This window comes from Abramis brama (assembly GCF_963993115.1).
Source record: "Abramis brama genome assembly, chromosome: 3".
Classification (NCBI taxonomy): Eukaryota; Metazoa; Chordata; class Actinopteri; order Cypriniformes; family Leuciscidae; genus Abramis; species Abramis brama.
The window spans coordinates 39,322,219-39,350,152 of record NC_139965.1 but is presented as its reverse complement, the minus strand read 5'-3'; the positions used below and the strand labels follow the sequence as shown (position 1 = coordinate 39,350,152).

At 37.9% G+C, this 27,934-nt stretch overlaps 1 protein-coding gene across 9 annotated transcripts; it reads left to right on the top strand.

The window, feature by feature from the left end:
• The first annotated feature begins 38 nt into the window (after positions 1 to 38).
• tp53bp1 (tumor protein p53 binding protein, 1) lies at positions 39 to 27,933 on the top strand. 9 transcript variants are annotated; one of them, XM_084107394.1, is made up of 29 exons: positions 39 to 202; positions 3,372 to 3,577; positions 3,667 to 3,745; positions 3,831 to 3,912; positions 4,026 to 4,087; positions 4,530 to 4,643; positions 4,747 to 4,801; positions 5,126 to 5,286; positions 5,388 to 5,514; positions 5,721 to 5,809; positions 5,889 to 6,088; positions 6,469 to 7,756; positions 7,861 to 7,977; positions 8,126 to 8,326; positions 10,876 to 10,942; positions 11,186 to 11,269; positions 14,447 to 14,738; positions 14,840 to 14,899; positions 15,083 to 15,232; positions 17,083 to 17,303; positions 17,574 to 17,720; positions 18,008 to 18,396; positions 20,553 to 20,744; positions 21,262 to 21,444; positions 22,006 to 22,194; positions 23,470 to 23,564; positions 23,647 to 23,843; positions 24,841 to 24,977; positions 27,646 to 27,933. In XM_084107394.1, the coding sequence occupies exons 2-29, from the start codon at positions 3,398 to 3,400 to the stop codon at positions 27,825 to 27,827; spliced, it is 5,340 nt and encodes a 1,779-aa protein (XP_083963520.1). In that variant the 5' UTR covers positions 39 to 202; positions 3,372 to 3,397; the 3' UTR covers positions 27,828 to 27,933. The 9 variants fall into 9 exon arrangements, with proteins under 9 accessions (XP_083963520.1, XP_083963525.1, XP_083963524.1 ...); XM_084107399.1 differs by having other exon boundaries at positions 41 to 202; positions 3,440 to 3,577; XM_084107398.1 differs by lacking the exon at positions 39 to 202 and adding an exon at positions 1,927 to 2,074 and having other exon boundaries at positions 3,440 to 3,577.
• The last annotated feature ends 1 nt before the right edge of the window (position 27,934 follows it).

Sequence of the window (27,934 nt, the reverse complement as noted above, 5' to 3'; positions counted from 1 at the left end):
GTTTAGAAATATCTTAGTTCCTATTAATTACCATGCGCGCGCATATCAAAAGATGCCAAGGCACCGTCAAGTGACACCCATGTGTCCCACACACACCCCATCATCTTCATAGAGATAATCGACTCGCACAACCTTTCCTTTTCTTCCTGCTTTCTTCCAGAAACAGACAAGCCTGCGGGTTTGCACAGGATCAGTTTCTCAGGTAATGGACTCGTTTTTGTAAGCTGTCGCCATCGCTGTGACTTGCATTTTGTGTTTCCAGCGCGATGCTTTCTGACCGGTGGTGGACGAAGTGATTTAATGAGCTGTTATAAAGGCGTTGTTAGTCTAATATAACAAAGGTTCCCAGTCAGACAGTGTGAGCACATCATGTCGACAGGATAAACGCGTCGTTTGTTGTTCGCATTACCAGATGCCTTCGAGCGAGAGACGACGGGGTATGATAGCTGTCATGTGCTTGTTAAGAAATGTGGTGTTTTGGGGATACGTAGCTAAAAATATTATTTGGAAAATGTCTCTAAGCCTGTAGTAAGCAGCCATCAATCATTGGTATCGACATTATGTCATCTTGTGTGTTTGCAGCCGCTAAACCAATGAAATGCATGATGCGATGTAACACAACAACACATGTTCAACACAGAGCTGAAGCAGGTTTATGGGTCATTATGTGAACTGGTGGCGATTTAAACACTGTCAGACAAACACTTTGCTTATTATGCCATTACAAACTAAAACAATACATTTTAAGATATCCTGAAATGTAGTTATGACAGGGTTGACATTTTTTACAGTTTATAAATTGCTCAATTTAGTGAATTAACTACAAGGTAAAGAAGCACCTTGTAGTTAATTCACTAAATTGAGCAGTTTGAATAAATTGATATTTCTACATATTTTCAATGATCAGTTGTTTACTATACAAAATCGTGGTAACAGGGTTCAACATGAAAAAAATAAAAGGACGATTAGGCCTACTATAGCATTTGAAAAACAGCCTATAATCATATAGCTAATTAGCAAGACTGAAAATAGTATATGTAGTTTTTATAGCCTACATTATTTTGATTAAAAGCAAAAAAAAAAAAACCTGAAAAAAAAAACAACAACAACAACATTTGAGAACAGGCCAGAAAAGGCATCTTCATGACGTAAAAAAGGAGTTACTGGATTTTCTAGTGACATACAGGCCTAGTAAAAAAATAATCAATTCATTGAGAAAGTTATTTTTGAAACGTGTGGGCCATTTGTTTTTGTTTTTGTTTTTGTTTTTCAACGATCCTTGAAAATAAATTAGAAGGTTTTCTCTCAGACCTAAAGATAAAGAACTAGCTCCCATGTTATTTACCTGAGTTTGTTTAATTTATTAATATAGATATTATTATTATTATTGGCAATGTAATAATAATATCAGCTTAAAGCTATATGTCTCAGATCAAACAATAATGACGCAATTTATCAACTTGTGAATTAAATCAAACCACTCAAGATAATATATTTTTATTGTTAAAATATGTTTAGATAAATATTGTAGCCACTGATTAAGTTCTAGGTCATATGTTGATATTTTGTGTCTTATTGGGACTCTGCTTTTAGTGGGCGTGTTTTGATGTATTGTCTTGCGATGTATCAATGGCGGTCGGATAAATGACTGGTGTAAGTTGCAGCAAGGCCCTTATGTTAAGAACCCCCTTAATAATACACTTACAATTATAAGCAAGTTTCTCTTAACTTAAGGACTTTGCAGCTGGAGATTGGTAAATAAAACACGGCGAGAACACACGAGGCCTTTAAACATCTGCGCAATTCCAGTTTCTTCTTATCTGTAGTCAGACTACAAAACCCCGCCTCAAGCTTCTCTCTCAGCCAATCAAAACAGGTATTCTAGCCGTTCGGTTGAGACAAGAACTTTTGTAACCAATCAACGGCGAGTATTCCTGCAGGGGTTTTGCCGCGAAGTAAAAGCTTTCGCTAAGGTTAGGCTGCTAAAAGTACATACAGAAGTACTGTATATGCATGCCCTGTAAAATGTTACGCGTTCGCTGAGATGGATTAACACCTACCAGGGATCCAGCCAGTAAGATCACAATTTTCTTCCGCTGTGTTTTACAGGAAGGGCTGATAGGTTCATGCTGCATGCTTCTCCATGAAAAAGCTGCGGAAAGGCTTTTCATGGGAAAATGCGCTGTGTAATTAATCCACATATGTGTCGATTTGAGTTTTAGTAAATCGTTTGTGCATTTCCTGGCGTTCCTTTAGTAAATAGTAATGTTAGTTTTGCATTGATTGTACTCATGAAATTGTTTGCATCGACTTTACTTTGGGGGTTTTACTCTCGACGTTTCGTGCCGTCAGCATGCAGGCAGGAAATCTCGCGATTAAAGATCTTCATTTCTATAAATTAAATTGTTTTCTTTCTGTAAAATACATTGGTAAGCGTCTAAGACACACGAAAGTAAGTTACTCTACTCAAAACACCTAAATGTGCAGACTAATCATGTTTTTGGTATTTGCTAATAATGTTTTACAGATAGAAATAAACAATACTTTGGAAATGTCATCAAAATACTGTACAATCTCATGGGGTGACTCCATGCACACATTCTCTAAAGAAAAGCTGTTTTATTCTACGTGGAGCGACTCGCCCCCTTATGGGCGCCGCCATGTTTACATCACGTGACCAGGCACAATTACAAAAAAACAGTAAGATTTTAAATGAAACCAATACATGACCAAAACAAAGGAAGTCAGGACAGTAGTAAATTACTCAATATTTTGACACAGAGGAGAATTTTTGTCTTTCTGCTTTGTTTTTTAAAGTATTTGAAACTTTAAAAATCATTTCACAAAAATCATTAAAGGGTTATTAGTTCAATCAAAAATGAAAATTCTGTCATCATTTACTCACCCTCATGTTGTTCCAACCTGTATGAATTTATTTTTCTGTTGAACACAAAATAAGATATTTTGAAGAATGATGGTAACCAGTTAGCTATTGACGTCCATAGTAGGAATAAAAATACTACGGAAGTCAATGGCTACTCTCTGGTTACCATCATTCTTCAAAATATCTTCTTTTGTGTTCAACAGAAAAAAGAAACTGATTTAGAGCAACTTGAGGGTGAGTAAATGATAACAAAATATACATTTTTGGGTGAACTTATCCCTTTAAGAAACACATTACCAACTTTTCTCTTGCTAAAAGTTGAGTTGCTTCTATTAATAACAATAATAGACATTTATGAAGTTAATATACAAACAAACACATGACCCTATCTAGTTTAAATTAGGAAGTCATATTTACTTATTTCAGTCAGTTTAATTTGAAGTCATCTTTATGTACTAACCCTCCTCTTTAATCTCTGTGTATGTAGACACCTGCTAACCCTGTCCCATCCTTATGGATCCTGGTGAGAGTGATCTTGATTCAAGTTTTCCTCAGACAGAAAACCCCTGCCTCATAGTAGAGGACTCCCAGCCTGACAGTGTGGCCTTGGAGGACGATCCTGACACCAGCTACCGTGCCCTGCTCGCCCGTCGCCTCTCTAACCTGCAGCCCACTTCACAAAGCCCAGTGCTGGTGAGGCATCACAGGCAGTAGTGTGATCTAAGTTTATTATTTTTCATAAAACTTCTGAAAGTTGATAGTGAGTCACCATGTCTTTGCAGGAGCTGATTTCTTCCCCTACTAAAAGTCATTTACAAACTGACAGTCCGATTGATAAGAGTGACAATACAGCCCACTCGGGTAAGTTTATTACTTCATGGACCAAAACGTTCAATTATTATTTGTTTACAATACATACTGATAAAGAATTTTTGATTTGTTTCAGACAATTTGCAGTCTAACCTGGGTCCAGCAGCTACAGAGCATAGTCAAGTTTTTGAAGTTTGCCCTCTTCCTGTTTCAAAAAGGTACTAAAAATATGAAGCTTTTACATTTTCCAAGCAGAGAGAAATATTCTGTTTAACTAAAAATCTTTAATGCTTGTTTTATCTGCTATCTGTGTTTGTAATTGTTCATGAAGAAGTGTTACAGAGCACATGGAGTCTGAGGCGAACTCCACCACACACTGTACAGAGGCGCATGGTAAGATGTCAAACAATGTATGCATGTCAGTGTTATTTTAGTATTATTTGTATACTATTATATTTATTCATAGTATTTATTAGTTTATTTTTATATACTCAGTTTTCACTTTAATTATAGTTTAAGTTTTAGTAATTTTTTTTATGTGCTTTTGTCATTTTTATTAGTTTTTTAAATATTTCTATTTAGCTTTAATTTATTTTTATTTTTAGTAATTTTTGTACTTTAACTTATTACAGTTTGTTACCAGGGCAACATTTCTAATTTTAATTTTTAAAAGTTATGTTTTTTTATCTAATATTTATGTTTTATTTCAATTACTTTATTTTAATGGTTTTAGTTTTAGCATGCTTCAGGTTAGTGTCACCATGGCCATTAACGTCAGAGTATGCTGCCTTATGCTGGGCAGAATAAATGAATGATTGTGTTGATCTGATCACAGAGATGTCTCAGTTCGGTCTTTTGGAGCTGTCGGAGAGCCAGGGTGTCTTTGAGGAAGATGAGCGGGATGGAGCTCCTGCATGTCAAAAAGACGTTCAGAAGCCAGCCAGCCAATGTATGTGTTTAAGTTTTGCTGCAACCACTTGATCTGCTGCCCATTAGTCTTTCAAGTTCTCAAAGTTTTTTTTTTAATGGGTTCTTTTAATTTTCTTTGTCAGGTGGATTGAAGAGTTCAGAAAGGACATCATCCAATCAGGATGGAAATTCTGCAGGGCAAGAGTTTATTTTCAAAAGCAGCATTGCTGCACAATTAATCGAAAACAAGCAAGATTATAAATATGATTATGGCTTCTGTGATTAACTAATTGTGAAAAGTATCACACTTTTTTGTTGTGCGCATTAATGCATTGCTGAATCAGAGGCTTTAAATTAGTTTTCAGTAAGTCTGGGAAAGTTGTAAGCAGTCTGGGAAATATCAAGGGACCCCCCCCCCCCCCCCCCCCCCCCCCCCAATGATTGTGCAGTTCTAACTAATGATAACATGCCTGTGTGTGTTTTTCAGTTTGACATTTTCTAATTTTCCTGATGATATTGTAGGTCAGAGGTCAGTTCAAGCTGTCCTTCGAAGCCTCGGGACGGGGAAAGCAGAAAGCTCAGTATTCAGGCTATATTACACTCTCAATTACCTGACAGTCAAGAAGATGAAGAAGATGTGCTTGTTTCCTCTCAGGATGACATGTTTGAAAAGGAGAGAAATGGTGTGTAGACTCGAATTATTCCATTTTCTGTTTTCATTATGTGTTCTTGCTTAATTATGGTTTTTGATTTGTTTATTGTTGAATCGTGTTCACTATAACAGGCACCAAGGCAGACAGCAGCGTTTCAGCGACCTTCAAAGAACACTTTCCAACATCCACACCTGCACATAGTCTTCGCTTGCTTCATCTGTCTGGACAGGGCACACTTGTACAGGAGAGTCTTTCACAGTAAGTGGTTATGACAAAGATTTATTGATAAAACATTTTTGGTTGGAGGGTAAAATTAACAATCTGTGCTATTTAAAGAGTATTGATTAATGACATGATATTCTAATGTCTGATATAGCATATATGCTACATAATCTCACTTTTCTCTATGTACAGTGAAAAAAAGTGAATTATGGTGTTCAGTAATTGGCCATTTTCCTTAACAGGCAATCTGTTGACTTTGTGGCTGCCACTCAGGACCATTTAAGCCAAACGCCTTACATTGTCCCAAATTCACCCACAGAAAAAGAGCAAAGTAAGTGTTTTTCACATACAGATAAGGCTTATGTAATGTAAATGTTTTTTTTAAATGCATTATAAATTATTCCATTTAGATGATAATGAAGCTGCTGAATCCCCAATGGACACATCAGCCCCACCTGATGACCAACCACAAGGCAGAGAGGAGGAGCCGATGGACATGGACCCTTGCCCCAAACCACAACCCACTGCCTCCACTCCAGTGTCCCAGAATACCCCTGGATTTGTTCTGGAGAAAAGCCTCTCTGTCCCCAGCCAGCCTGAATTCTCACATGTAAGCATCAATTATTCAGACTAAAGGTGCGGTCGCACTGACCGTTGTTGGGCTAATTTTGCGGTGAAATCCAGCCATTTCAATAGGAATCCACACAATTGGGAATTTCAGTTCAGTTGCGAAAGTTTCCCCCACACAGGTTTCACAACGGGTTCAAGTTGGTCATGTGAATTTGCCAGGTTGACCAACAGAAAGCTAGTTTATTTGAAAGTTTCTTTTGTGTGATCTGTGCTTTACACAAGTAGACAATAGACCTATTTTGCAGAAATTTCATTAATATGACCACACCTTAACTTTGTGTTTAGTCTGTAAAGTTTCAATTAAATATCTCTTGCACATTCTTTTGTTTACAATATACTTTCCATGTTTTCTCAATGTAGGACGTGTTTATTTCCACTCCAAGTCTTGAGCCTGGAAACAATAGTCAAGGGACTGAGAGCTCAAAGAGGAAATTGTCTCAACAAAACAGCCCATCAGCAACCGAGTCCGCGTTGCCCAAGCAGAGCGGCCCAGCGGAGCAGCTAAAAAAGTCTTCAAGCAGCTTTGCACAACCCTCTGAGGGTACCGGGTGCTTTCAGTTGGAACTCGACAGTGAAAACAGCAGTTTTACTCAGAAGACACAGTTGTTCGTTGTGGAGGAGGATAGCCAAGCCACTCAGATTGAGGGAGAGGAAGGAACTGCTATTGCTGACAAGAGTAACTCGGGCCCTAAACACCATTCACAAACTGCAAGCAAGAATGGTATGGACGCTGATCCCGGTAAAACATCAAGTTCTCAAAGTCTTTCCAAGGTGCCTGACTCAAAAAGTACAAGTGCTTTACCTGAAAAAACAGAAGACTGTAACCCATCTCAAAAGCTCTCGCAGGCTGTTAATGTAGGGAACCAGAATATAAGTGCTACTCCGGGTGCGACTCCGTCCCAGCTTTCTGTCGGTGCAGACTGTGTTTCAGACACCCCTAATTCACCGCAGACAAGTAAAACCACAGCCGCTGTCTGTTCTGAAGTCTCACCATCAGCTGATAGACCTGCAACCCCTGTTCCTGTCCCCCAACAGTCTCAGTCAGTCTTGACTGTGTCGTCCCAAAAGAACACAGGGAATGAAAAAGAACATGCTAGTCAAAGCAAGAGACTCAGTCAACCCATGACACACAGCCACAGTGTTACTTCAGACAGTGTTAGAAATGCTGAAGTGGGAGAGTGGATGGATGAAAGTGAGATCCAGAAGACTGTGAAGGGTGATGACACTGGAATCAACCTGGCTTTGTCTCAGAGTGAGGTGCCTTCTCCAGAACCCATGGAGGAGGAGAATGGGGAGAAGGAGAAGGAGACGTCCCAGTGTGTACCCAGCAGAGATCAGCACTCCTCCAGCAAAGAGGAGTCCTTCAGCGTCATGGTGCTTGAAGAGAGCCAGAGGGTCTCTCAGGAGAAAGTAAAGGTTGGGAGGTCACAGCCGTTCATAAGCTCCTCGCAACCTGTGAGAGGCTCCGTGCAGGACAAACGTGAGGCCGCGGCAAAGATCTCAGGGTCTCAGCCGTTGGGATCTAATGAGGTTTCACCTTTACAGCTTGAGAGAACCAAGTCCCAGAGCACAAAGCCCAGTGATTCAGGACAGCACAAAGTGAACTCTGATAATGCCTCCAACAAAAGTCTGAGCGACAGCTCGGGAGGTGGGATTAAGCTGCAAACAAATGATCTATTCTCCCTGTTGATTATGTAACCAGCCTTCAGTAAATCCAACTAGCTGTTTTCTTTTCCTTTATTTCCTGTCCAGAGCTTCCGTTTCACTTTACATTGCCCAAAGAGGGTGAGCTGATCCGCCCGGCAGTGGGTGCAACTCCTCCACAGATTAGTCAGCTGAAAAAGACACCGAGGCACAGCACTCCTATTGGTGGGTGTCCCCTTCTTTTCGTTGCATAACATTTGGATAGATGTGTTTAAACATCAGTATGCCGAGCTGATGCTGCACACCCCTCCCTCTTAACTTCCGTGTTCTTGTTGTGTTTTCGTTTTCTTCATGCCCTTCTGATGTTTTGCAGAGATGACCTCGTTCTCAGAGCCGTCAGAGGCAGACGTTACCAGGGAGACGACAATGGCAGCCAGTGAGATTTCGGTAGAGGAGAGCAGAGAGGGTGAAGAGCCACCTGCAGTGGAGCAAGATGGGAAACTGAGTCTCAGGATGAAACTGGTGACCCCGGTGGAGGAGGGCAGCTCGGGCTCAGAACATTTCAGCCTGCAAAGTAAAAGCCATTTTTTGTTGTTCTTATATTTTATTTCCTGACACATTGACGTTTTCACTAGGGCTGGGGGATATGGCCAAAAAATTAAATCTTGATTTATTTTTTCAGAACTGTTAACCGATTCACAATTTCAATTCTTTTAATGTTTAACTAGTCGACTTAACTTAACTACAATAAGATTCAAGTAACATTCTCTTTATTAACGATCTGGTTACATTTTCTATTCCAAGTGCACCACACCTGAAGTGATCAACATGGTGCAAATGTAAAACAAATGACTTATTTGTTAAATAACTTTGCAGAAAATATGCATGAAATATGAAGGCAAATATTGTACAAACTTATCTTAAACATATCCTATATACTCAGAAATAATATAAAATAAAAAATGCTGAATATTTCTTAGCCAAAGAGGAATAGCAATAAATAACACCAGTATTAGGCTATTTTTACAGCAAATGTTTTGTAAAAACAGAAAATAACAGCACCTTTCAGCCCGTCACCATCATGCAAACATGAATTATCAAACATACAGTAGTAGTACTTTACAGGTTTTTGCATTCCATTGCCCTATTTTTATGTTTGGCGGATGTGTTTGGCTGTTGCACTCGTGTCTTTAATATAGTTAATATCACACAAAGAGTGCAAGTTTTTTCTCCAAATATCAGCATGATTACAAATGTTATATTGGTTTTATACAACAGTTCAATAAACAATAGGTCAACATTCAGTGACTCACAGTTTAGACACAATATTGCCTGTTTTTGCTCTATTTCGCCACCGAAAATAGTTCCAAACAAAGCCACAGGACTGTTTTGCGTCTCTAAGCAACACAAGGCGGCGATAATTTGTAGTTGAAAAGACTGTTTGTGAAGCTCCTTCATACTGTACATTTACATGGCAAGTGCTCTCTGTAGATCAGCGGCAGCGTGAACACAGATTTGAATGTTGCAGTGTGATAATTGTGCTTTCAAAGGTTAACCAAAGTCCCTAAAGTCTTTGGTGTAAAGCCTGTTTCACGTCACAAGCGTCAGCGGAGCCCATATCAATGAATGAGTGTTTATGTCGGAAGCGTGACGGCCGACCCTCTCATTCATTAACATGGACAGCGACTCACGCTGCACACGCTCCACTGATGCTTGATGCGAAACAGCCATGGTAATAGACAAAGCGGACTAGTTGTCATTTAGAAATAAGTCTGGGTGTTTGAATCGAGATCGCGATCTTTTAACGATTAATCGTGCAGCTATAGTTGAAACTCAATGACTCTATCATTAACTGTGACTTGCTGCCTGCCACCTACTGGTGGTTTTTAATTTTACATTTAAAGTATCTTCATTTTTTACAAATCATGACAATTCATTTCAAAATATCAATATTCAACGAATTATATTTCAAACCTCAAAACATTAGGTATTTGTAACTGCAGTTTAAAAGCATTCATGTCCCCTCTGTGCTGCATTAAACAGTCTGTGTAAATGCATCTAAATGCCACTTCAGATGCAGCTTCTGTATTTCCTCTGCATTGCAAAGATGAATTTTGTTGATACTTCATTTGATTGGTAACAACAGCCCTATTGTGTTTTATTATTATTAGTAGTAGTAGGACTCTTTTTGTTCTATTGTTTAAACGTAAGAATTTGACACAAAATATGATGCTTACATTTAATTAGGTTAAAAAAAAGCCCATAAAAGGTAAAAATCCATTTAAAACTTTGGATGAAGTAGATTGGAAAAGATAATTTCTGTCTCTGCTGCGAACTAACCATCACAAACTTTACAAACAAAAACTTTAAGATTTAGCTGTCCACGGCAGTCCTAAATCTGCCAAGGTACCGACACAATAAACACACTCAGCAAAATATTGTCTAATTATCATTATCGATAAAATCCCAGAAAATATCAAGATATCATTTTTTGTCAATATTGCACACCTCTACTTCTCAAACCAAAAGCACATTATTATCATTAATTATGATTATGAATTTTAATTATATTGTTTTATATTTGTATTATATTTATTTATGTTTGATATTTGAATGGCTTATTTTATAACATAACAATATAAAATATAATAAGACAAAAAATATATTATAATAAAATATAATTTGTGTATGTATTTAATTATATGTTTTGGTTTCTGTTATTTAAAACAGAATTAATTCATTACATCTGAACATTATATAACAAATATAAAAATATATAATTAATAATATATAAACTATATTTTATTATAATATATAATATTTTATTGAATAATATATAAACTTTTTTTATTATAATATATAATCTTTATTTGTATTATTTCATTTATTTGTATATTAGATTTTTAATTATATATACAATATATTACATGAAAGGATCATTTTAATCTTTTTTTTTATTATTATGCTTTTGTTTTTATTATTTAAATCATGCTTATACACTGTTCAGATGTAATTAATTAATTCTAAGGTATTTTTGATGTAGTATAATGTCAGTAAATACTGGTTCTGTTTTTAAGTGGTCTACAGCTTAACCCATCAAGCTTGATTTTAATGCTTCCCCAGAACCATCATTAACAGATGAGGAAGGATCTGTCTCCAAGGCTACCACTGTTGCCATGGCTGTAACCAGGTAACCTGCAGTGGTTGCTATGCAGAAGCTTATCAGTGGGATGTATTCATTTTTCGGCTGTCACTCACAGCTCCTGATTCACTGACTTACTCTTTTTAACACGTTTGCAGTGCAGATCCTTAATAATGCCTCGACACTAGACTTCATTTCATTAAAATACTGGACAAAACTGCAGATTTTAGTGTTCATTGTTGTTCATGATGTGGGATATTTCCCTGTTTTTTTTCTCTTTCTGTCGTTTAGTCCTTCTGTGTTTAGTCGTGTTCGGGAGGCCCACAGGCAGGTCCAGGTAGAGGATCATGCAGAGTCCAGTGATCCTCCCCTCAGGTACTGCACTCCTCTGAAATGAGAATAATGTCACTTTTAAATCACCTCTGGATGTTCATTAGAGGTAAAAGTTGTTTATGCACTACAAAGTAGTGTCATGCTGGTTTGCCAGGTATTTTGAATTATATGCTCTCACAATGAGCATTTGCGACTGAAAATTATGGTGTGCAAATGCAAAAAATGATTTTGATGCACTGTGCGAGTGACATCTGACCACTGATCAAAACATGTTATACCATCAGAATATTGTTGTTGTTATTAATCCCTAATGGATGTTGTGGGCAGTGTAGAAAGCCCTGTTAATTATAACGTTGTGATACTCAGTGTGAATTTAAGGCATAGTGCATCAATACATATTGCAAAATAGATCATTTTAAATTGAGAGTGGGGGTCTGCGAGGAGTCACAGGGAATGAAATGAGAACCACGCCTTTTGTGCTGTCAAAAATATAATGGGTGAAGCGCCGCGCTGGGCTCTTTTACACACAAGCAGCTCATGAGCTTGTGTTTTCAGGTTGCAGATAATGCTTGCAATGCAATGAAATCTGTTGTCAACAGTAGAGAAGCTATAATGTCTATCTGAGGTTCTCCTCCAAAATTCAAGACCTGTGGTTTAATGGTTAAATATAAGAAGAAAAAAAAACAAGATAGCCATGAATATTTTAATTTTAATTTTACTGTTCCTCTGTAAAATAATAATTATGTATATAAATATTAAACAGTACATTTATTTTACAGTAGGATTATTATAGTAATATATTTAATGTTTATAATTTATTCAAATAAAACAGTTTAATAATAATCAATCATTAGTATAGTAATATTGAGCTATATAATGTAGAGTCCTTGTGGACAGTAAAATGGACAGTAAATCATAATTTAAGGCTTATATTTAAAAATGTTTTGTCTCTGCATATTTGTCACTCCTGATGAGTTTACATCCTGTTTCAGCCAAAAAAATCAGTCTATTCATACTACCGAGTATTATGTTAAGCATTATATAATGTTTGTTACTTACTAATGAAAATGATCAATAGTGAAAGTGTAATCAATATATATTTGTTGATCAGATGTTCATAAGGAGATCAGGCCTGCTGTTGGGGGGGTATTTGTGCTCCTAAACAGTGTAAGCCTAAAGCCCTTTCTCAAGTCTCTAGAGTAGACTCTGCATAGGAATAGTCTTTGGCACAACTGACCTTGAATTCTTTTTTGTTGAGGTTATAAATAGATTTCCCCTGGTGTTGGATATCTTTAGGAACTTAAAGTAGGTTTGATAGTGGCACTCCTGCCTGGTCAGGGCTATAAAGAGCCGTACAACAGAGCATGACACATTTCCACTGCTCAAGGTTGGGATGCTTTTTGTTTTGTCCTTTGTCTTTGGCCTGTGTTCCTTGAGGTGTTCATCTGGTGATCTTAGATTCTTGTTAAGAAACCATCAGTTGATTTGAACATTATCATTGCGTTATAAGCCTGCACAATTAATTGAAATAAAACTGAAATCATGATATTGCCTTTTAATTGCAAAGGCAGCATTTAATTAAGTAAGGGATAAAGGCAAAGAACCGCCCGACACGTAGCGGAGCTTATACCCTAAGGTCATTTTCCAGCATTGACAACTTAAAGCTGTTATTGTTATGTTTGCAGTGCAATATTTGACCGGAAGGGTAATAATGACTGTTATTTTCATCAGAATCAGACACAGAGATAAAATAGTGCACACGATTACATTTATTTGAATCAATGACTAAGTTTCCATCCACTTGTCAATCGAATTATCTGAAGTTCGGTAAAAAAAACTCATGCGAATAAAGCTGGTGGAAGTGTGTTTTCATCCAACGGCTTTAAAGCGAATAAAAACCTGTGCGTAATGACGTCACATGCTGTTTTGCGATCAAATTGGTATATCGAATTGATTTGAGACATTTTAAGGTGTTTCCATTCATTTTCGCACTGAATCGCACAACATTCAAGCAAACATTTGCGAACAAAGTTTTGCTAGACAAAATGGATCGCGCCATCTACCAACAAATGATCAATATTGCACAAGTTGTAATAGTGTTTGTGTGCCAGCTGATAGCGACATATCAAGCTATAATAAGAAAACAACGACGCTATCAACACATTGCTATGATGATGCAGATGCACGTAAATGCCCGACGATATTCGGCAAATAACGTTTCCATCAGCGTTTATCGCATAAGCCGTATACCGATCAAGATAAAATCCGATGAGACCGGACGTATTTCATTTGAGTCGATATTCATGAAATTCAATCGAATTTTACTGTTTCCATAAGGCATTTTTCATTCGATATCACTTAATTCGAATAAAAACGTGTGGATGGAAACATAGCTAATGAATTATAGCATTATGTGAATGAATTAGGGGTGGGCGGTATGACCAAAATTCTGTTTCACGGTATGACTAATTTTATTTCACGGTAACTATATAGTTATTTATATATGTAGTTATTCTCGAAAAATCGTCAAAAAGGGCTTTGTATAATAAATAAACCCAAATACTTTAGAAATGAAAAGTACTTCACCTTGTTTGATTTTTCTTTTTCTTTTATTTGGTGAATTATTTCTTTGGTAAACTATTTTGATAGCTAAATATAGTAACAAAACACAGTCATCAACTTTTAGATGAACTCCCCCCAACTGACTGATATTAAATACAACTCATAGGTGCAATTAAACTTTAAATAAAGTGTTGCTGAATAATTTTTCAATCTTATGTTATTGCTTTACTTCTTCAATCAGTTTATAATATCTGAATATTTTATCTGAAATCTTTTTCTTAAATTCTCAACTATATTTTACTGTGAAATATTACAAAAGCAATATTTCTTATTTTATTACATTTTTATATAGTAATAATAATAATAATTATATATTATCATTATTATTATTTTATAGTCATATTGATATATAATCTTTTTGGTCAAATTGTGCAGCCCTACAAACAAGCACCGCAAACAGCTTTTTTTCATTTTTTTATCATGAAAAATTGCAATTGTTTTTTTTGGGCAGCCATATTATTGTGCAAGTCACTTATAAGTCAATATGTTGTTCTTGTCTATCGCTAAGTGAAACATTAAAATGATTAAAGTCCTTTGCACTGTATTAAACAAATTTACTTTGGCCTTCACTTGCTTTTCTTTCCACTTCTCCAACAGGCAACCAAGCCAGCTGTTCAGTCCCACCAACACTAATGACTCAGGACTGTCTCCCAACCGCCCGAAAGAGACAGCGGGCAGCAGAACCTCCGGCCGAGTCACTGAAGCTGTATCTCTGCATCCTGGTGGTACGGGAGCCAACTCTGAACCTCTGGTCAGTGGTCTGTCCTCCCCTGCCAGGGAACAAGAGGTCCTCAGCACTTCTGACAAACCTCGAACACCTGTCCGACAGAAAGCCGTGTCACAGCAAACCAGTGTGGATATTAGCTCGACTACAAGCCCACCCAGCAAAGTAAGAAAGTGGTTGGTTATTGTAGGATAAATTTAATGATAAAGCACTTTAATATGTGCCATATGTTATATTTTTCTCCTTTGTCTCTTTTGGTTTGTCAGAAAGCTGTGTCTCAGCAAACTAGTTTTGATCTGTCTGGACCACATAACCTGTCTGGAAGGGTAAGAGTCTTCACTAAATGGTTATAATGTTTTTTTGTAAACATGTTAGGCATTACAAAGGGAAGAAAAACAATCCTGCACATTGTCATAGCTTCTAGGAAATCCAGTATTATTAAATATTAAATGATTAAATAAGGATGTAGCTTTTTAGATGCATCTTCAAGTTTGATCTCACTCTTATAGGGGGAACCAAGCACACCCACCAGAACCCAGTCAGGTCCCTCATTGCGCAGACATGTTCGCACCATTCAGGAAGTTCGAACAACGGTCACTCGCACCATTACAGATGTCTACTATGAAGATGGCAGAGAAGTGGACCGCAAGGTTACCCAAGTAAGATGCATTGCCTTGGTTAAAACTGAACTGATCTAGAGAAAATAATTTTGGTTCAGGCATGATTCATTTATTCCATGAGCAAAAGTTTCTTATAACTGAGAGGTTACTGGGTAGCATTTGGCTGGTCATGTGATCTCAACATGACAGCACCCATGAGGCGACCAGGGACCAGATTCACATAAATCCTCGTAAGAGGTTCATAAGAATGTTCCTAAATACAATTCTTGAAAAATTTAAGAGGTTCTCAAATATTTTCTTAAGAAATCTTTTTTTTTTGTACCATAATAACGATAAATATACACACTATTTCCAGCTTGATGGGAGTCCAGCTCTTCCTGTTATGTTTTTTAATGTGTATAATACAGCTAATACAACTTACTTCAATATAATTATAGTCGTGTTAGGATGAAATATCAATTCTTAACACGATTATAAGGCCGTCTAGAGTAAGTGCTTTTTACGTATGTGTGGTTTCAGTTGTTCCTATATTTTTTCATTCATTTTGAATACATTTTATTACGAAATTTTGGGTGAATTGTGATTATTTATTTATTTATTTTATTTATTTATTTTTTTAAATCGTTCGTATGCACATTTCCCACACAAATATGTGCGTACACATGCTTAGTAAATGAGATCCATTGTTTGCGATCATTGGGGTCAATTCTAAGTACTCGTGCACATCCCTAGTAAGAGTAATATACATGTAGCTAGTTTAATTTTGTAATGTTTTGTCTTAAATCCCAAAAGGAAAACGTTTAAATTATTCGGTTGTTTCAAATACAAGTTGGATGTTACCCTAATTCTAAGAGGTTATTTACAATCATTGTTATGAACATTCTTATTCTTTTCAGGAATTCCAAATCTTCTTAAGTTTTGTCTTTAGAACAATCTTTTAAAAAAAGATTAGTTTATTATGGCTAATAGTTTATTCTTAAGAAATGTTTTGGGATTACAAAATATTCTTAACTTAATTCTTAATAGAGCTGCACAAATTCTGGATAAATTCAGAATCACAATTTTTTTGCTTTAAACAGAGATCACGATTCTCCCAAGATTCCGAACAGCAACTTAACAAAGTAACATGTCATTTACTAGAGGTTCTGAGAAATGTTAATTGCAGCTGTCTGTTTAAAATGTTAAATAAATCTGAATGACTTATTTAGAAATAAAAAACGGTTTGAATGAATGATTTAATGACTCACTCATAAATACTTCACTTGTTTCATTACTGGATGAATCAATCATCTGAACTATACCAAAAAAACATTTTTTTTTTGTAACACAGAAATAATGATACTGTGTGGTTGAAAAGACTGTGAAGCTGTTTCATAGCTATACATGATGACTGCTTCCTCAGGGTCAGCGGCAGCACAAACACAGATTTGAATTTTCTGGTGTGATTTTGTCAAAGGTTTAATAGACCCAGGTGAATTGTTGCCATTTAGAAATGAGATTGCTTGGGTATTTGAATCGAGATTGCAATCTTTTAATGATTAATCGTGCAGCTTTAATTCTTACTTTTGAAAATAAGAAGAAAATAGCAGTTAAGAAGAATTTTATTCTAGAATGTTTCGTGATTCTGGCCACAGCTGCATGTAAAATGAATCTGCTTTTAGGAAGCTACTGATATAGCTGGAGTCATGATATTAAACATATTTGAGAATTGCTTTTTATTTCTTTAGGGGGTAAACATTTTTAATGAGAAAAATATTACTGAATGCACCTTCAATGATTGGTTCTCAGTCTCCGTCCTATGAATGACTTGCATGTCGAAAAAACATTGACAAAGGTCTTAAGGACATATTAAGCTGTTAAACAAACATCTTCTGTATGTTTTGTCCAAGGAGTCAGAGGAACCCGTGGTGGACCGCTGCGTCATAGATAATGACATCTCCCCATCCCGCACAGGAAGCTCAATGACATCAGGAGACCTGGCTGATGTCAGTTCACTCTCCTCAAAGGCCCCATCACACCACAGCTCCAGTGGGATAAGCAGCGGGGGCTTGGGCCCCATCAGAATGCCAGATTTCCTCATGCCCGCCAGCCGAGGGGCCAAATCTGGCCGGTAAGAAGTTGTTCTGTTTCCGTTTCCGTTACTAACACTCTGCGGTTAACACGCCGATCTCGGAAACGGTCACACTTGTATGGCAGTAGTTGCGTAGAATGTCTTGCATGCATGTGATTGTCAGAATGTTTCCTTCAAGCATGTTCACACCTTCTTGTTATTAGACACGGTTTGATTTTAGTACCCCCTCATGGCTGCTGCTCCCATGCACATTTGGTTGAGGGCGTTTCTGCTGAGCGCATCCTCTCCTTGTGTGTGTTTGAACCCCAGGTGGGGCGGGCGGCAGCAGCCGAGGACCCACACTGTGGTGGTGGGGTCAGAGGTGACGGATGCACGGGGGTCTCGGGTCACCACCCAGCTGAGCCCCCGTGGCCGTGCCCGGCGAGGAAGGCCTCCTTCCCGCGGCCCGCTGTCCAGGTGAGGTGCTCCTGGGTAGGCTGCCACGGTCCAAGACACTGTTTGCACCAACAGTTAGCCACTAATTTATAGCCACTTCATAAAACCACTGTTTTTAATCATCTTGCATGAACTCTTGCTCTTTTCCCCCAAAATGTCTGATAGTAGTATTAACTTAGCTCTTCCTTTGTGGATCATGGACGTTCGCTCTGTTAGTTTACGTATTTAATGGATGTTGTGATGCTCATGGTGTCACAATTTTCTTATTTTTATTGCTCTCTCCATCCCCTGCTAATACTGACTCTCAGAGGTGGCAGGACAGGGCAGAGAGGTGGTGCCCATGGCCAGGGTGCATCATCCTCAGAAGAGGAGCCCTTTGCCCAAAGACATGCCCAAGCGCCGGGCAGCCCAGTTGAGCCCAGTGCTACGTGCCACTCTGATTCTCTCAACACCACCTCCCCGGACAACAGCACTGGGTCCAGCAGTTTTGTTGGGTTGCGTGTGCTGGCCAAGTGGTCATCCAACTCTTATTTCTATTCTGGGAGTATCACTCGAGACCTGGGAGAGAACCATTTCCGCCTTCTATTCGATGACAACCAGGAATGTGAAGTGCAAGGAAAGGATATCTTGCTCTGCGACCCCATTCCTCTGGAGACGGAGGTCACTGCCTTGACAGAAGAGGAGTACTTCAATATCGGTAAGCAGGACTAAAAATGATTATGAACCATTATGTATTCATATACTATATTTTCAGGTTTTTCAGATAGGTCTAACAGTAGTTTTCAGGTACAGTATTTGAATAAAGTAATCAAATGTAAAATAACACTGCATAGTCGTCACTGTATAAATTAAATATAGATTAATCTTTATTAAAGGCACGAAAGTTATTTAGTCAATAGCAGCAGAGGGTGATTATTATTATTATTATTATTATTATTTTTTTGTCTTGTTTAATTGACATTAAAAACAGCAGCAGGAATATTAGGCTGCTGTCACTTTAAGACCTAATGCACGGATCCAGTACACTGATACACATGCATTGTCTTTCTCGACGGTTTATGCACATTTGAGACACAACCAGCTCTGTTTACTAGGATGCTCGCGACGACAGGCATGTAAATGAACCCGATTTAGTATTCGCGCGCTGTCTGAGACACAGCTTTCCGTGTGCCGAAATGTGCGGTTGAATGATAAAATTGGCAAGGCTTAAAAACACGTGCAGTTGATAACTTTCGTGACAATGCAGTTCTGGCCCGATGTTGTGACGTATTGGGGAGCCAGAATGTACCCAGACAGGAGATTTATATGAGGTGGCAGCTCCAGGTGGCGGCTCTATCAGCGGTGTCTCCTTCGCTTGGAACTGTGATGTCAGCAATAGACTTACTTACTAACAGTTGATTGGACAGCTCCTCTCACGTTGTCTACATATCTCTCTGACTGTCTGTCGTTCTATCTTGTCTTTCTGCCGATGTATCTATTTTTGTCTATCTTTGGCAATCTATCTTTCTGTCCATCTATGTCCCTCTATCTTTATGTCTGTCTGTCTGTCTCTCTTTTTTTTTGTCTAAATATGTTTCTGTCTGTCTGTCATGCTATCTATCCTTATTTTTGTTTGTCTGTTTGTTAAATATCTTTGTCTGTCTTAGGCTCTATATCTTTGCCTATCTGTCTGTCTCTCTGTCTTTGTCTGTTATTCTATCTTTGTGTCTGTCTATCTTTCTTCCTGTTGTTTTATTTATCTTTGTCTCGGGAATCTTATGTGTAACATCATATAAGATCCGTACATTAGGTCTTAATATAATAAACCTGCATCTGTCTGTGTTAATAATGTTAATCAAATAAAAGAAAAGAGGGAATCACTCACTGCTCTTGACCGAATAACTGTAGCTTTAATAATAATACATTTATTTGTAATTAAAGGGATATTTCACCGCTGGAAAGATGAATGTGTATTTAATTGTGCAATTGGGTCATTAATGCAGTAGAAATGTGAAATTATTTTAGAAGTTGGTGCCTTCTAGACTGAGAAAAGCCAGAAAATGTATTTTTGGCTCATGTGGATGAAAGACAACAACTCCCAGAATGCACTTGCTTCGCTGCCCTACGAGGCCACTCCCAAGCCACGCCTACCGGTTACAGAGGGCAGTATCGGAAGAAATGACACAACTAGGCTACTAGTTGACTCGAAACTGAAAAGACGACGTTTTATCGTGAGATCCCACGGGTTGAAAACATGCGTAACTAGCTCCTACTACTGGCTGTAGTCTCTAGCCTCTGGCCAAAAAAGCCTCCGATGATGCAAAATTAAGATTTTTGCGTCATCTGAGTTTTTTTTCCAGACACCCAACAGAAATCTCTCGTCTCAGGGGGACATGAGGGAGGGAAGCACGGTTATTTGTAAATACTACTAGGTTTCTACTGATACAAAGCTTAATGCTAATCAGTGAAGTATCCCTTTAATACACAAAAGACTATGCAGTGACTATTTTTGATTTGAATATTAAAATTCTGTATTATTTCTTATTTGAATGCGTCTGTAAAATGGAAATAAAATGAAAAAATGTAAAGCACTGGTAATTACATTAGTTTATTTCTTATATTGTGTTTTTAATAACAAAGATAAAATCACAAATATAACTATTATAATATACTAATACTAAATACTAACTATAATATTGTGATTGTTAATATAATAATTATTATTAATAAAAGACTTGGAGGAAAAGATGCATTTTGATGCTTCGAGAATCGCTTTAAAATCAAATCGTTGCTCTCTGATTCGTAATCGTGTGGCAAGTGAAGATTCACACCTCTACTTACTAATCTTTATTTTTCTGTGTCTCTGGTGATCAGGTTTGGTGAAAGGTCACAAGACTCAAGACTCTGAGTTCCTTTACTGTGTGGAGAAAGATGGTCAGAGTAAGTGGTACAGCAGAACATCTGTGATTCTCAGCATGGAGCAAGGCAGCCGCCTGAGGGAGCAGTATGGACTGGGGCCCTACGAACCATCGACACCCCAAACCATGGCATCTGATATCAGCCTTGGTGAGTCTTCAGTTGGACTGTTCTGGACACAAACATCTAAGATAATTTAATGGGTAACACTTTACAATAAGGTTCATTAGTCAACATTAGTTAATTACCTTAGTTAACATGAACTAAGAATGAATTTGACATTTATTAATCTTAGTTAATATTAATTTCAACATTTACTAATACGTTATTAAAATCAAAGGTTGTATTTGTTAACATTAGTTAATGCACTGTGAACTAACATGAACAAACAATGAACAGCTGTATTTTTATTAACTAACATTAACAAAGATTAATAAATACTGTAACAAATGTTTTGCTCATTGTTAGTTCATGTTAGTTAATACATTAACTAATGTTACTAATGAACCTTACTGTAAAGTGTTACCATATAATGAAATTCTTGGAATTTACTAACTCATCCATAGCCAAACTTTGACAAATCTCTTTGTAGCACACTCTGAAACAGCACCAGATTTGTTAGATTTGGTACATTGGTACATTGGTTACAGTGTCATTTTGTCCTCAGATAACCTGGTAGAAGGAAAGCGGAGACGCAGAATGAACTCAAGTGGAGCAGGGACACCTACCCGCAGCTCCAGCAACAGCCCGAGAAACCCAGGGCCTTCTGGGAAACGAAAGCTCATCAGTGGCACAGAGGACGAAAGGACTCCTGCGAAGAGAGGACGCAGGGGGGGAGGGGCCAGAGTGGGTACGATGCCCCTTGCAGACAGACTTTATTAATTCAACAATATGGAGCAAAGCATTTGCTTCATTTTAGCAGAATGTTTTATTATGTGCCTGATTTTATCGCCTAATTTGGTCTTTTACTGTTATTGGTTTTAGCAATATTTTATTCATTTTAATGTCTATGAAATTATGTTTTACATAATCTGTAAATGTATTTTTAAATGAACTCAAACATATGAAAATGAAAAACCAAGTGAGTGCCTTTTTCCTCAGTGTTGTCGTTCTTGAATGTAACCGTCTGGTTTTACAATATAAAACGTCTGATAAACCACATGAAGATGTGATCAAATACTGCTTTTGATGTTTAATGGAGTGCAGATCTCCAGCTCTAAACAGCAACTGGTATGTGGCATAAGATGTATTTTTACTTTTGTGTTGGTGAGCACTCAACAGGGTAGATGGGAGTGGTGTTTGTTTTTAATTCCTCACAGTTCATTATCCCCTATGGGCTCTTTGTTAAACACCCAGTCTCAACAGTCGGGTTCAAAGTAGTGTTTTCATTGTTTCTGTTTTACTTCAACAGGGCAGCGTCTTGCTGCTTGTAACACATCTGGGAGTGGCGTAGACCTGCCCCCTGACCCCAATGACCTGGTGGCGACACATGGACCTCTGCCTGAAAACTCCTCTCTCTTCATGGGATTTGTCTTCATGCTGACAGCATCCTCTGAAAGCGACAGAGACTCCGACCACCAGACCAGAGATGAGGATGAAGGTGAGGGGTTAGAACAAATAAAGACCGTATGTGTTGAGCGTTCATTGTTTATAAGGCTCTGTTATTTTGCTGGTGATATAAAATGAAGCATCATACTGCATGAAGTAGTAGCTGCGTTTACATGAACCCTAATAATCCAATTGTAATCAGACTAGTAGCACAATCGGAATAACCACGTCAATCGGATTGAATTGGCTAAATTTCATTCGGATTGTAAAGGGTTGATTTAAACCTTTTCTAATCTGTTCGATAGGACATGTAAACACTTGATCGGATTGGAAACCGAAACTGGAAAGTACTGCGCATGTACAATGACGTAGAAATGCCATTATATGACGTATGGCGCACGGAACGAGCTGTTGTTAAATATAGTGTCATGTCAGTCTACAATTCTCCTTGAAGTGTGAAGTGCTGCAGAAGAATGTCGTCCCATCATTCCTTGCTTCTAATTTGCTAATAATTTTAAGGAATTGCTGTTTATTATGTATTATGGAACGTGGGAAAAAACGGCTTGGTTATTTTTAACTAGAATTTGCAGTAGCCTACGATTATACACTACCATTCTAAAGCTTGGGGTCAAAAAGATTTATACTTTGATTCAGCAAGGATAAATTGATCAAAAGTGTAAATACAGGGGGGGGGAGCGAAAGAAACCTAAAATTCTCGGGACAGCAGCATGTGTCCAAATTTTAATCTTAACCGTTCTATTTCATCAGAAACGATCTGTAAACAGGGCTTTAAGTGTAAAATACCGAACTTGTCCTTTAATGGGTTTTCCTGTGCCCTGACTGACAGCACTAGTCAAAGCATTTGTCAGTTGCGTCTTGCTCCTCCGTGTTCACAACAAGTTTCAGTCCTTTCGATATAAAAGTCTTCCCTACTGACTGACTCACTCATAAAGACAGTCTTTGCTGCCATCTAATGACATAATAATGTAACTTCTGTTGCTGTTCACGGTCAGGGACTTTTTTTTTTTTTAGCGGAAGAAAGGCTTTTAGTGATTTTACTTCATGAAAGTTGCATTGATACATATTTTATGGCTTTAATATTTGTATTGTGTCGTAACCGTTTTATAAAAGCTTATGTACTCGAGGCTAGTGCTGTTTCGTGAATAAATCACAGCTTCGCGTTGTGCCTACCAACGCCCTTCAGCCGTGACTTATTCACGATACAGCACAGCATCTCGTACCTTATTGCTTACATGTATACTGTGTATCTAGACCAGAACCTTTCGTTTTGTATTGGACTGTGATGATGTAGTTTGTCTCTTGTTAGACTGTGTGCTGAGAGCCGCATATAACAAGCACTATACAGTGAGACAGCTGGAGGCGGGAGGAGGAATGATCCTGCTTGATTTTAATGAAGAACAGGTGAGCTCATATATTTCAAACAGCTCCTCTCTCTCCTGCCAGAGCTGCATGTTTTATGTACGTGTGTTTTCTGCATCGTCAGTGTAAAGCAGCCTATCAGAGCTTGCTGATTGCCGACCAGCACTGTCGGACCAGGAAGTACCTGCTGTGTGTGGCAGGTGGAGTTCCCTGTGTGTCTCAGATGTGGGTGAAGGACTGCTGCCAGGAGAAAAAGCTGCTCAACTACAGGAACTACCTACTTCCTGCTGGTGTGGGGCCAGAGGGATGCATTGTGGAGTGGTAAGAGCTTGTCTTGTTTGGATGAGACAGTCTTTATATAGCACAATTAAAACAACACATGTTGACCAATGTGCTTTACATAACTATATGATACTGACAGCAATAAATCACATAAACTGTTAGCCACTGGTTAAAAGCCATGATTTTAAACTCATAAACTGTAGTAGCGGCTCTGATATAGCTACTATTCCAAAGTTTGGGAGCTATAGCAAATGCACAATCTCCTCTTTGTTTTAATCTAGACCTCAGGACTATTCTAGCCTTTAACTAGTGTATTTCAGCGTTCTTTGATACTCAGTCAGGAGATCCAGAGATAAGATGGCGTGAGACCATTCAAGGACTTGTGTACCATTAAGAGTATAATGCCAAGACACCTGAGAGAGTAACTGATTGTAAAAAGAGCACTGAAAACTAGAAATTTCTTAAAACTGAACCAAGTCAGAACTGTATTTCACACATTCCTTCTTAATGTTTTTGAACTGCTCATGCATTTACTGTCACCATTAAATAATGTAAATAAGATAATTCCTACACAGCTGTAGACAACACTACCCTTTGTGTGACTAAACTGTCATGTCCTAAATCATAGGAAAAATGTACTGGAAATCTAATCGAATTCAGACTGAAAAGCTTTAAAAAATCTTTTAAACTCACTTATAGGGATTATTGGACTTGTTTATTTCCCTATTGATCTGAATATATAATTGTATGATTGTTTTGATTTTCTATTGTACTTTTATATGTATGTAGATGTTGTGTGATATTTTGCTTTGAGTTTGAGAAAGGCACATAAATAATTTGTTTTTATCACTTATGGACTTGATTTGGATTGGGTTTGTAAAATCCAGATGCTTTTTTAATTTTTATCAGACTACAAACAAATGTTTTTTTTGTTTTTTTTGTTGAATACATTTAATTTTTTGCTGGCTGCCTTAAAGCCTTGGGTGCTTGAATTTTCTTTTGTGATTAAGTGTTTTCTTGTGTTCCCTGTCCTCAGGCATCCTCGTGGGAACCCTTTTAAAGCACTGAAGGTGATGCTGATATCAGAAGATCGTGTGGATCTGTGGACCTCTTTGCTTTCCATGGGTGGTGCAGCAAAAGTTCATCACCATAAAGAAAATCAAGACATTTCTGGTTGGTAACAGTACCTTTAGTTCATTAGCAAAATGTAGATGTAGCTTTAAAGGGCCTATATGCAACTTTTTCCCCAAAATAAACGTAACAATAGCCTTTTTATTTGACCATTTATGACTCAAACATCTCCTGATGAGCATACTGACACCTTGTCAGCTCACAGTGGGTGCACCTATAAGCCTGTATCCTATTTTTCCTATTTTCTGTCGGGTCGGATTTTTCGCGCGCTGTCTGCGGATGTGACGTCAAGCGCGTTCATGTTAAACGTTTCAGATCACTCTGCCACCACCGCTAGTCAGCAAACAAACTTAGTTTCTCAAACAATATATGTATTTGACTGTTCTTACCTCTGTAAACATAATGTTGACTTCTTTGCAGCGGATGACTTGTGAAGTGTGCACGTACGAGAGCGAGCAGAAAGGAGGAGCAGTTCCGTTTTTTGACCACAGGTGTCAGTCGCGAGTTTAAATTTCAGAAAAACGCATATAGGCCCTTTAAAGGTACACTATGTAACTTTTGGCACTCTAGTGGTTAATAAACAAAATTGCATGTGTCTTATTTGTAGCTGGAGCTACTTTTCTGTTCTTGTATATGACGAGTCACGCAGGTACTGGGCTACTCCGCAGCATTTGTCGTCCCGCCAGGTCTAAAATAGTCCTAATAGAAACACTTAATATAGGCGTATCATAGTGATTCAGGACAAGGTTATTTTCGTAAACGAAAACTGAAACTAAGACTAAATATATTGGTCAAATTTTTTTTTGTAAAATGAAATAAAATACGAATTTCAACATAAATGAAAAACTAAACCTAAACAAAACTAACAACAGTTACTGAAAAACTAACTGCAATAAAATAGTAATTAGCAAAAATAAATAATTGTTTTTCCATTGGACTGCGCTACTTTATTTTAAATGTATGAGCGTTGCGCTCGAGTCTCGCCCGCGTCTTTTTTCCGTTTTTCTCAGCAAAACCGCTTTCTGTGTGAACCAGCCCCAAGAAGCAGAAATGGCCAGATAAGTATTTTCATCATGTCTAGACCTTATGCAAATACAGCTGTACCCTTAATTCCAGGTAAGATAACCATCTTATGTGAAACTTAACAAGATACCACACTGAGCAGGAAACAGAGAATAACAAATAGCATGTCTAGCCCACAAATAATATTTGTCAGAGAAGAAGTAAACTAAATGTCTGGTCCGAATAGAACACATGAATATGACTATAACTATGAGTAAATAGCCGCTTTCCGACCAAGTAGTTACAGGAACTTAGTTCTAGGAACTGTCCACTTCTAAACAGTTCTAAGAACTACTCTCCCCCAAACTCGGTTTTGCTGTTTGCGTTCGCACTGGCCAAGTGGCCATAGGAACTGGTAGGAGGGGTAAGGGAGTGACGCAAGCACGGTGACTTTTATTTTGGCGGCGCTGAGAACGCCAGAGAAAACAATGCTCGCATTCTCTGTGTTTATTAGTTAGCGATCTGTCTAACAGTACTGTTTAATATGTTATTAGATAGAACTGTTATAGAAAGTAGACAGTATATGAAAAAAAGGTTATTAGCCTATGCCGTGTGGTTGATGTCCAGTGTTGCTAGCTGGGCAGATAAACAATCATGTTTGACTTGGTCCCCTCAAAGTTGCGTTGGATTTTCTCTTCAGCATAAAGGTTTAGAGACCCATCTATCACTGTTTTCCATGTTTGTATAGTTAGTTTATGGAGTAAATATATAGGCTATAATCTGTGTGTTTACATTATAGCTGTTTTAAAAATGGCGGGTGCTGGTGTTCCGCGTGCGTTCGGTCAATCAGCGTACACTAACGTCACGAGTAGTTCCTAATTCCTATAGTGCTGGTTTAGACCCTACTCTGAAGTAGGACTTAAATTAGTTCCTCCAAATGGAGTTCCTAGAACTAAAGTCGCTCCTAGTTCCTGCGGTGCGAACACGCCGACATCCGGGTACTTTAGCCAATAGTTCTAGGAACTGTGAAAAGGTTCCTCCGGTCGGAAAGCAGCTAATGATATTAAAAGATGCAATAGACAAACATAAATGGATCAATACAAGAATAATGTTTGAAAGGATTAATCATAGAAATAACCATAAAAGAATAATCATAATAATCATGGAAAGTGGAAGTGTTCTGTTAACTCTAGTTACTAAAACTGAAACTAAACATAAAAACCAAAATAGAAATGTTCACAAAATAAAAACTAAACAAAAACTAACAAACCATTAATGAAACTAACTCAAACTTAACTGAAATATATAGGAAATTTGAAAATATTAAAATAAATACCAATTTAAAAATGCAAACCTATAATAACCTTGATTCAGGATAAGACAAAAACATGGTTTGAAAGATGGATTCATGATATAATCGCTCATTATATTCTTCTTCATCCTTTAACCTAGAGTCTGCTCTTCCGATCATGGCATGCTATGTTGCACGAGCGCACTGTTTGGGTGTAATTTGCTGAACAGTGCGCTCGACCGTGCAAAATGGCATGCCATGACCCAAAGAGCGGACTCTGGACTTCTGATGTACTCGCTCATTAAATTTTGAACAAAAGCTACATAGTGTACCTTTAAGTATGCACAAAAAACTGGTGGTGGCAAAGTGATTAGAAAAGCATATGGAATAACGTGATGTCAATTCTGTGATTAACAGACATTACAAACATGAAGTTAGACCTGGCAGTGACAGCATCTGCACGTGCCTCTGAGGAACTGAAACGTGTGGCCCCGGACATGCCTGTCGTCTCTCTGGAGTGGCTGATTCAGAGCTTGATCTGTGGAAAGTGCCTCAGCTATGACAGCAATTCTGAATTCTGTCACAACCCGTCTACGTAAACCACCGTCCTCTGGTGTCGTCTCGCGTGTCTTTTAAATGTCCTCTGTTTTAGTGCATGCATTTTACTGTACATAGTTTTTATGAAATAAAGAAATCGTGATTGTTT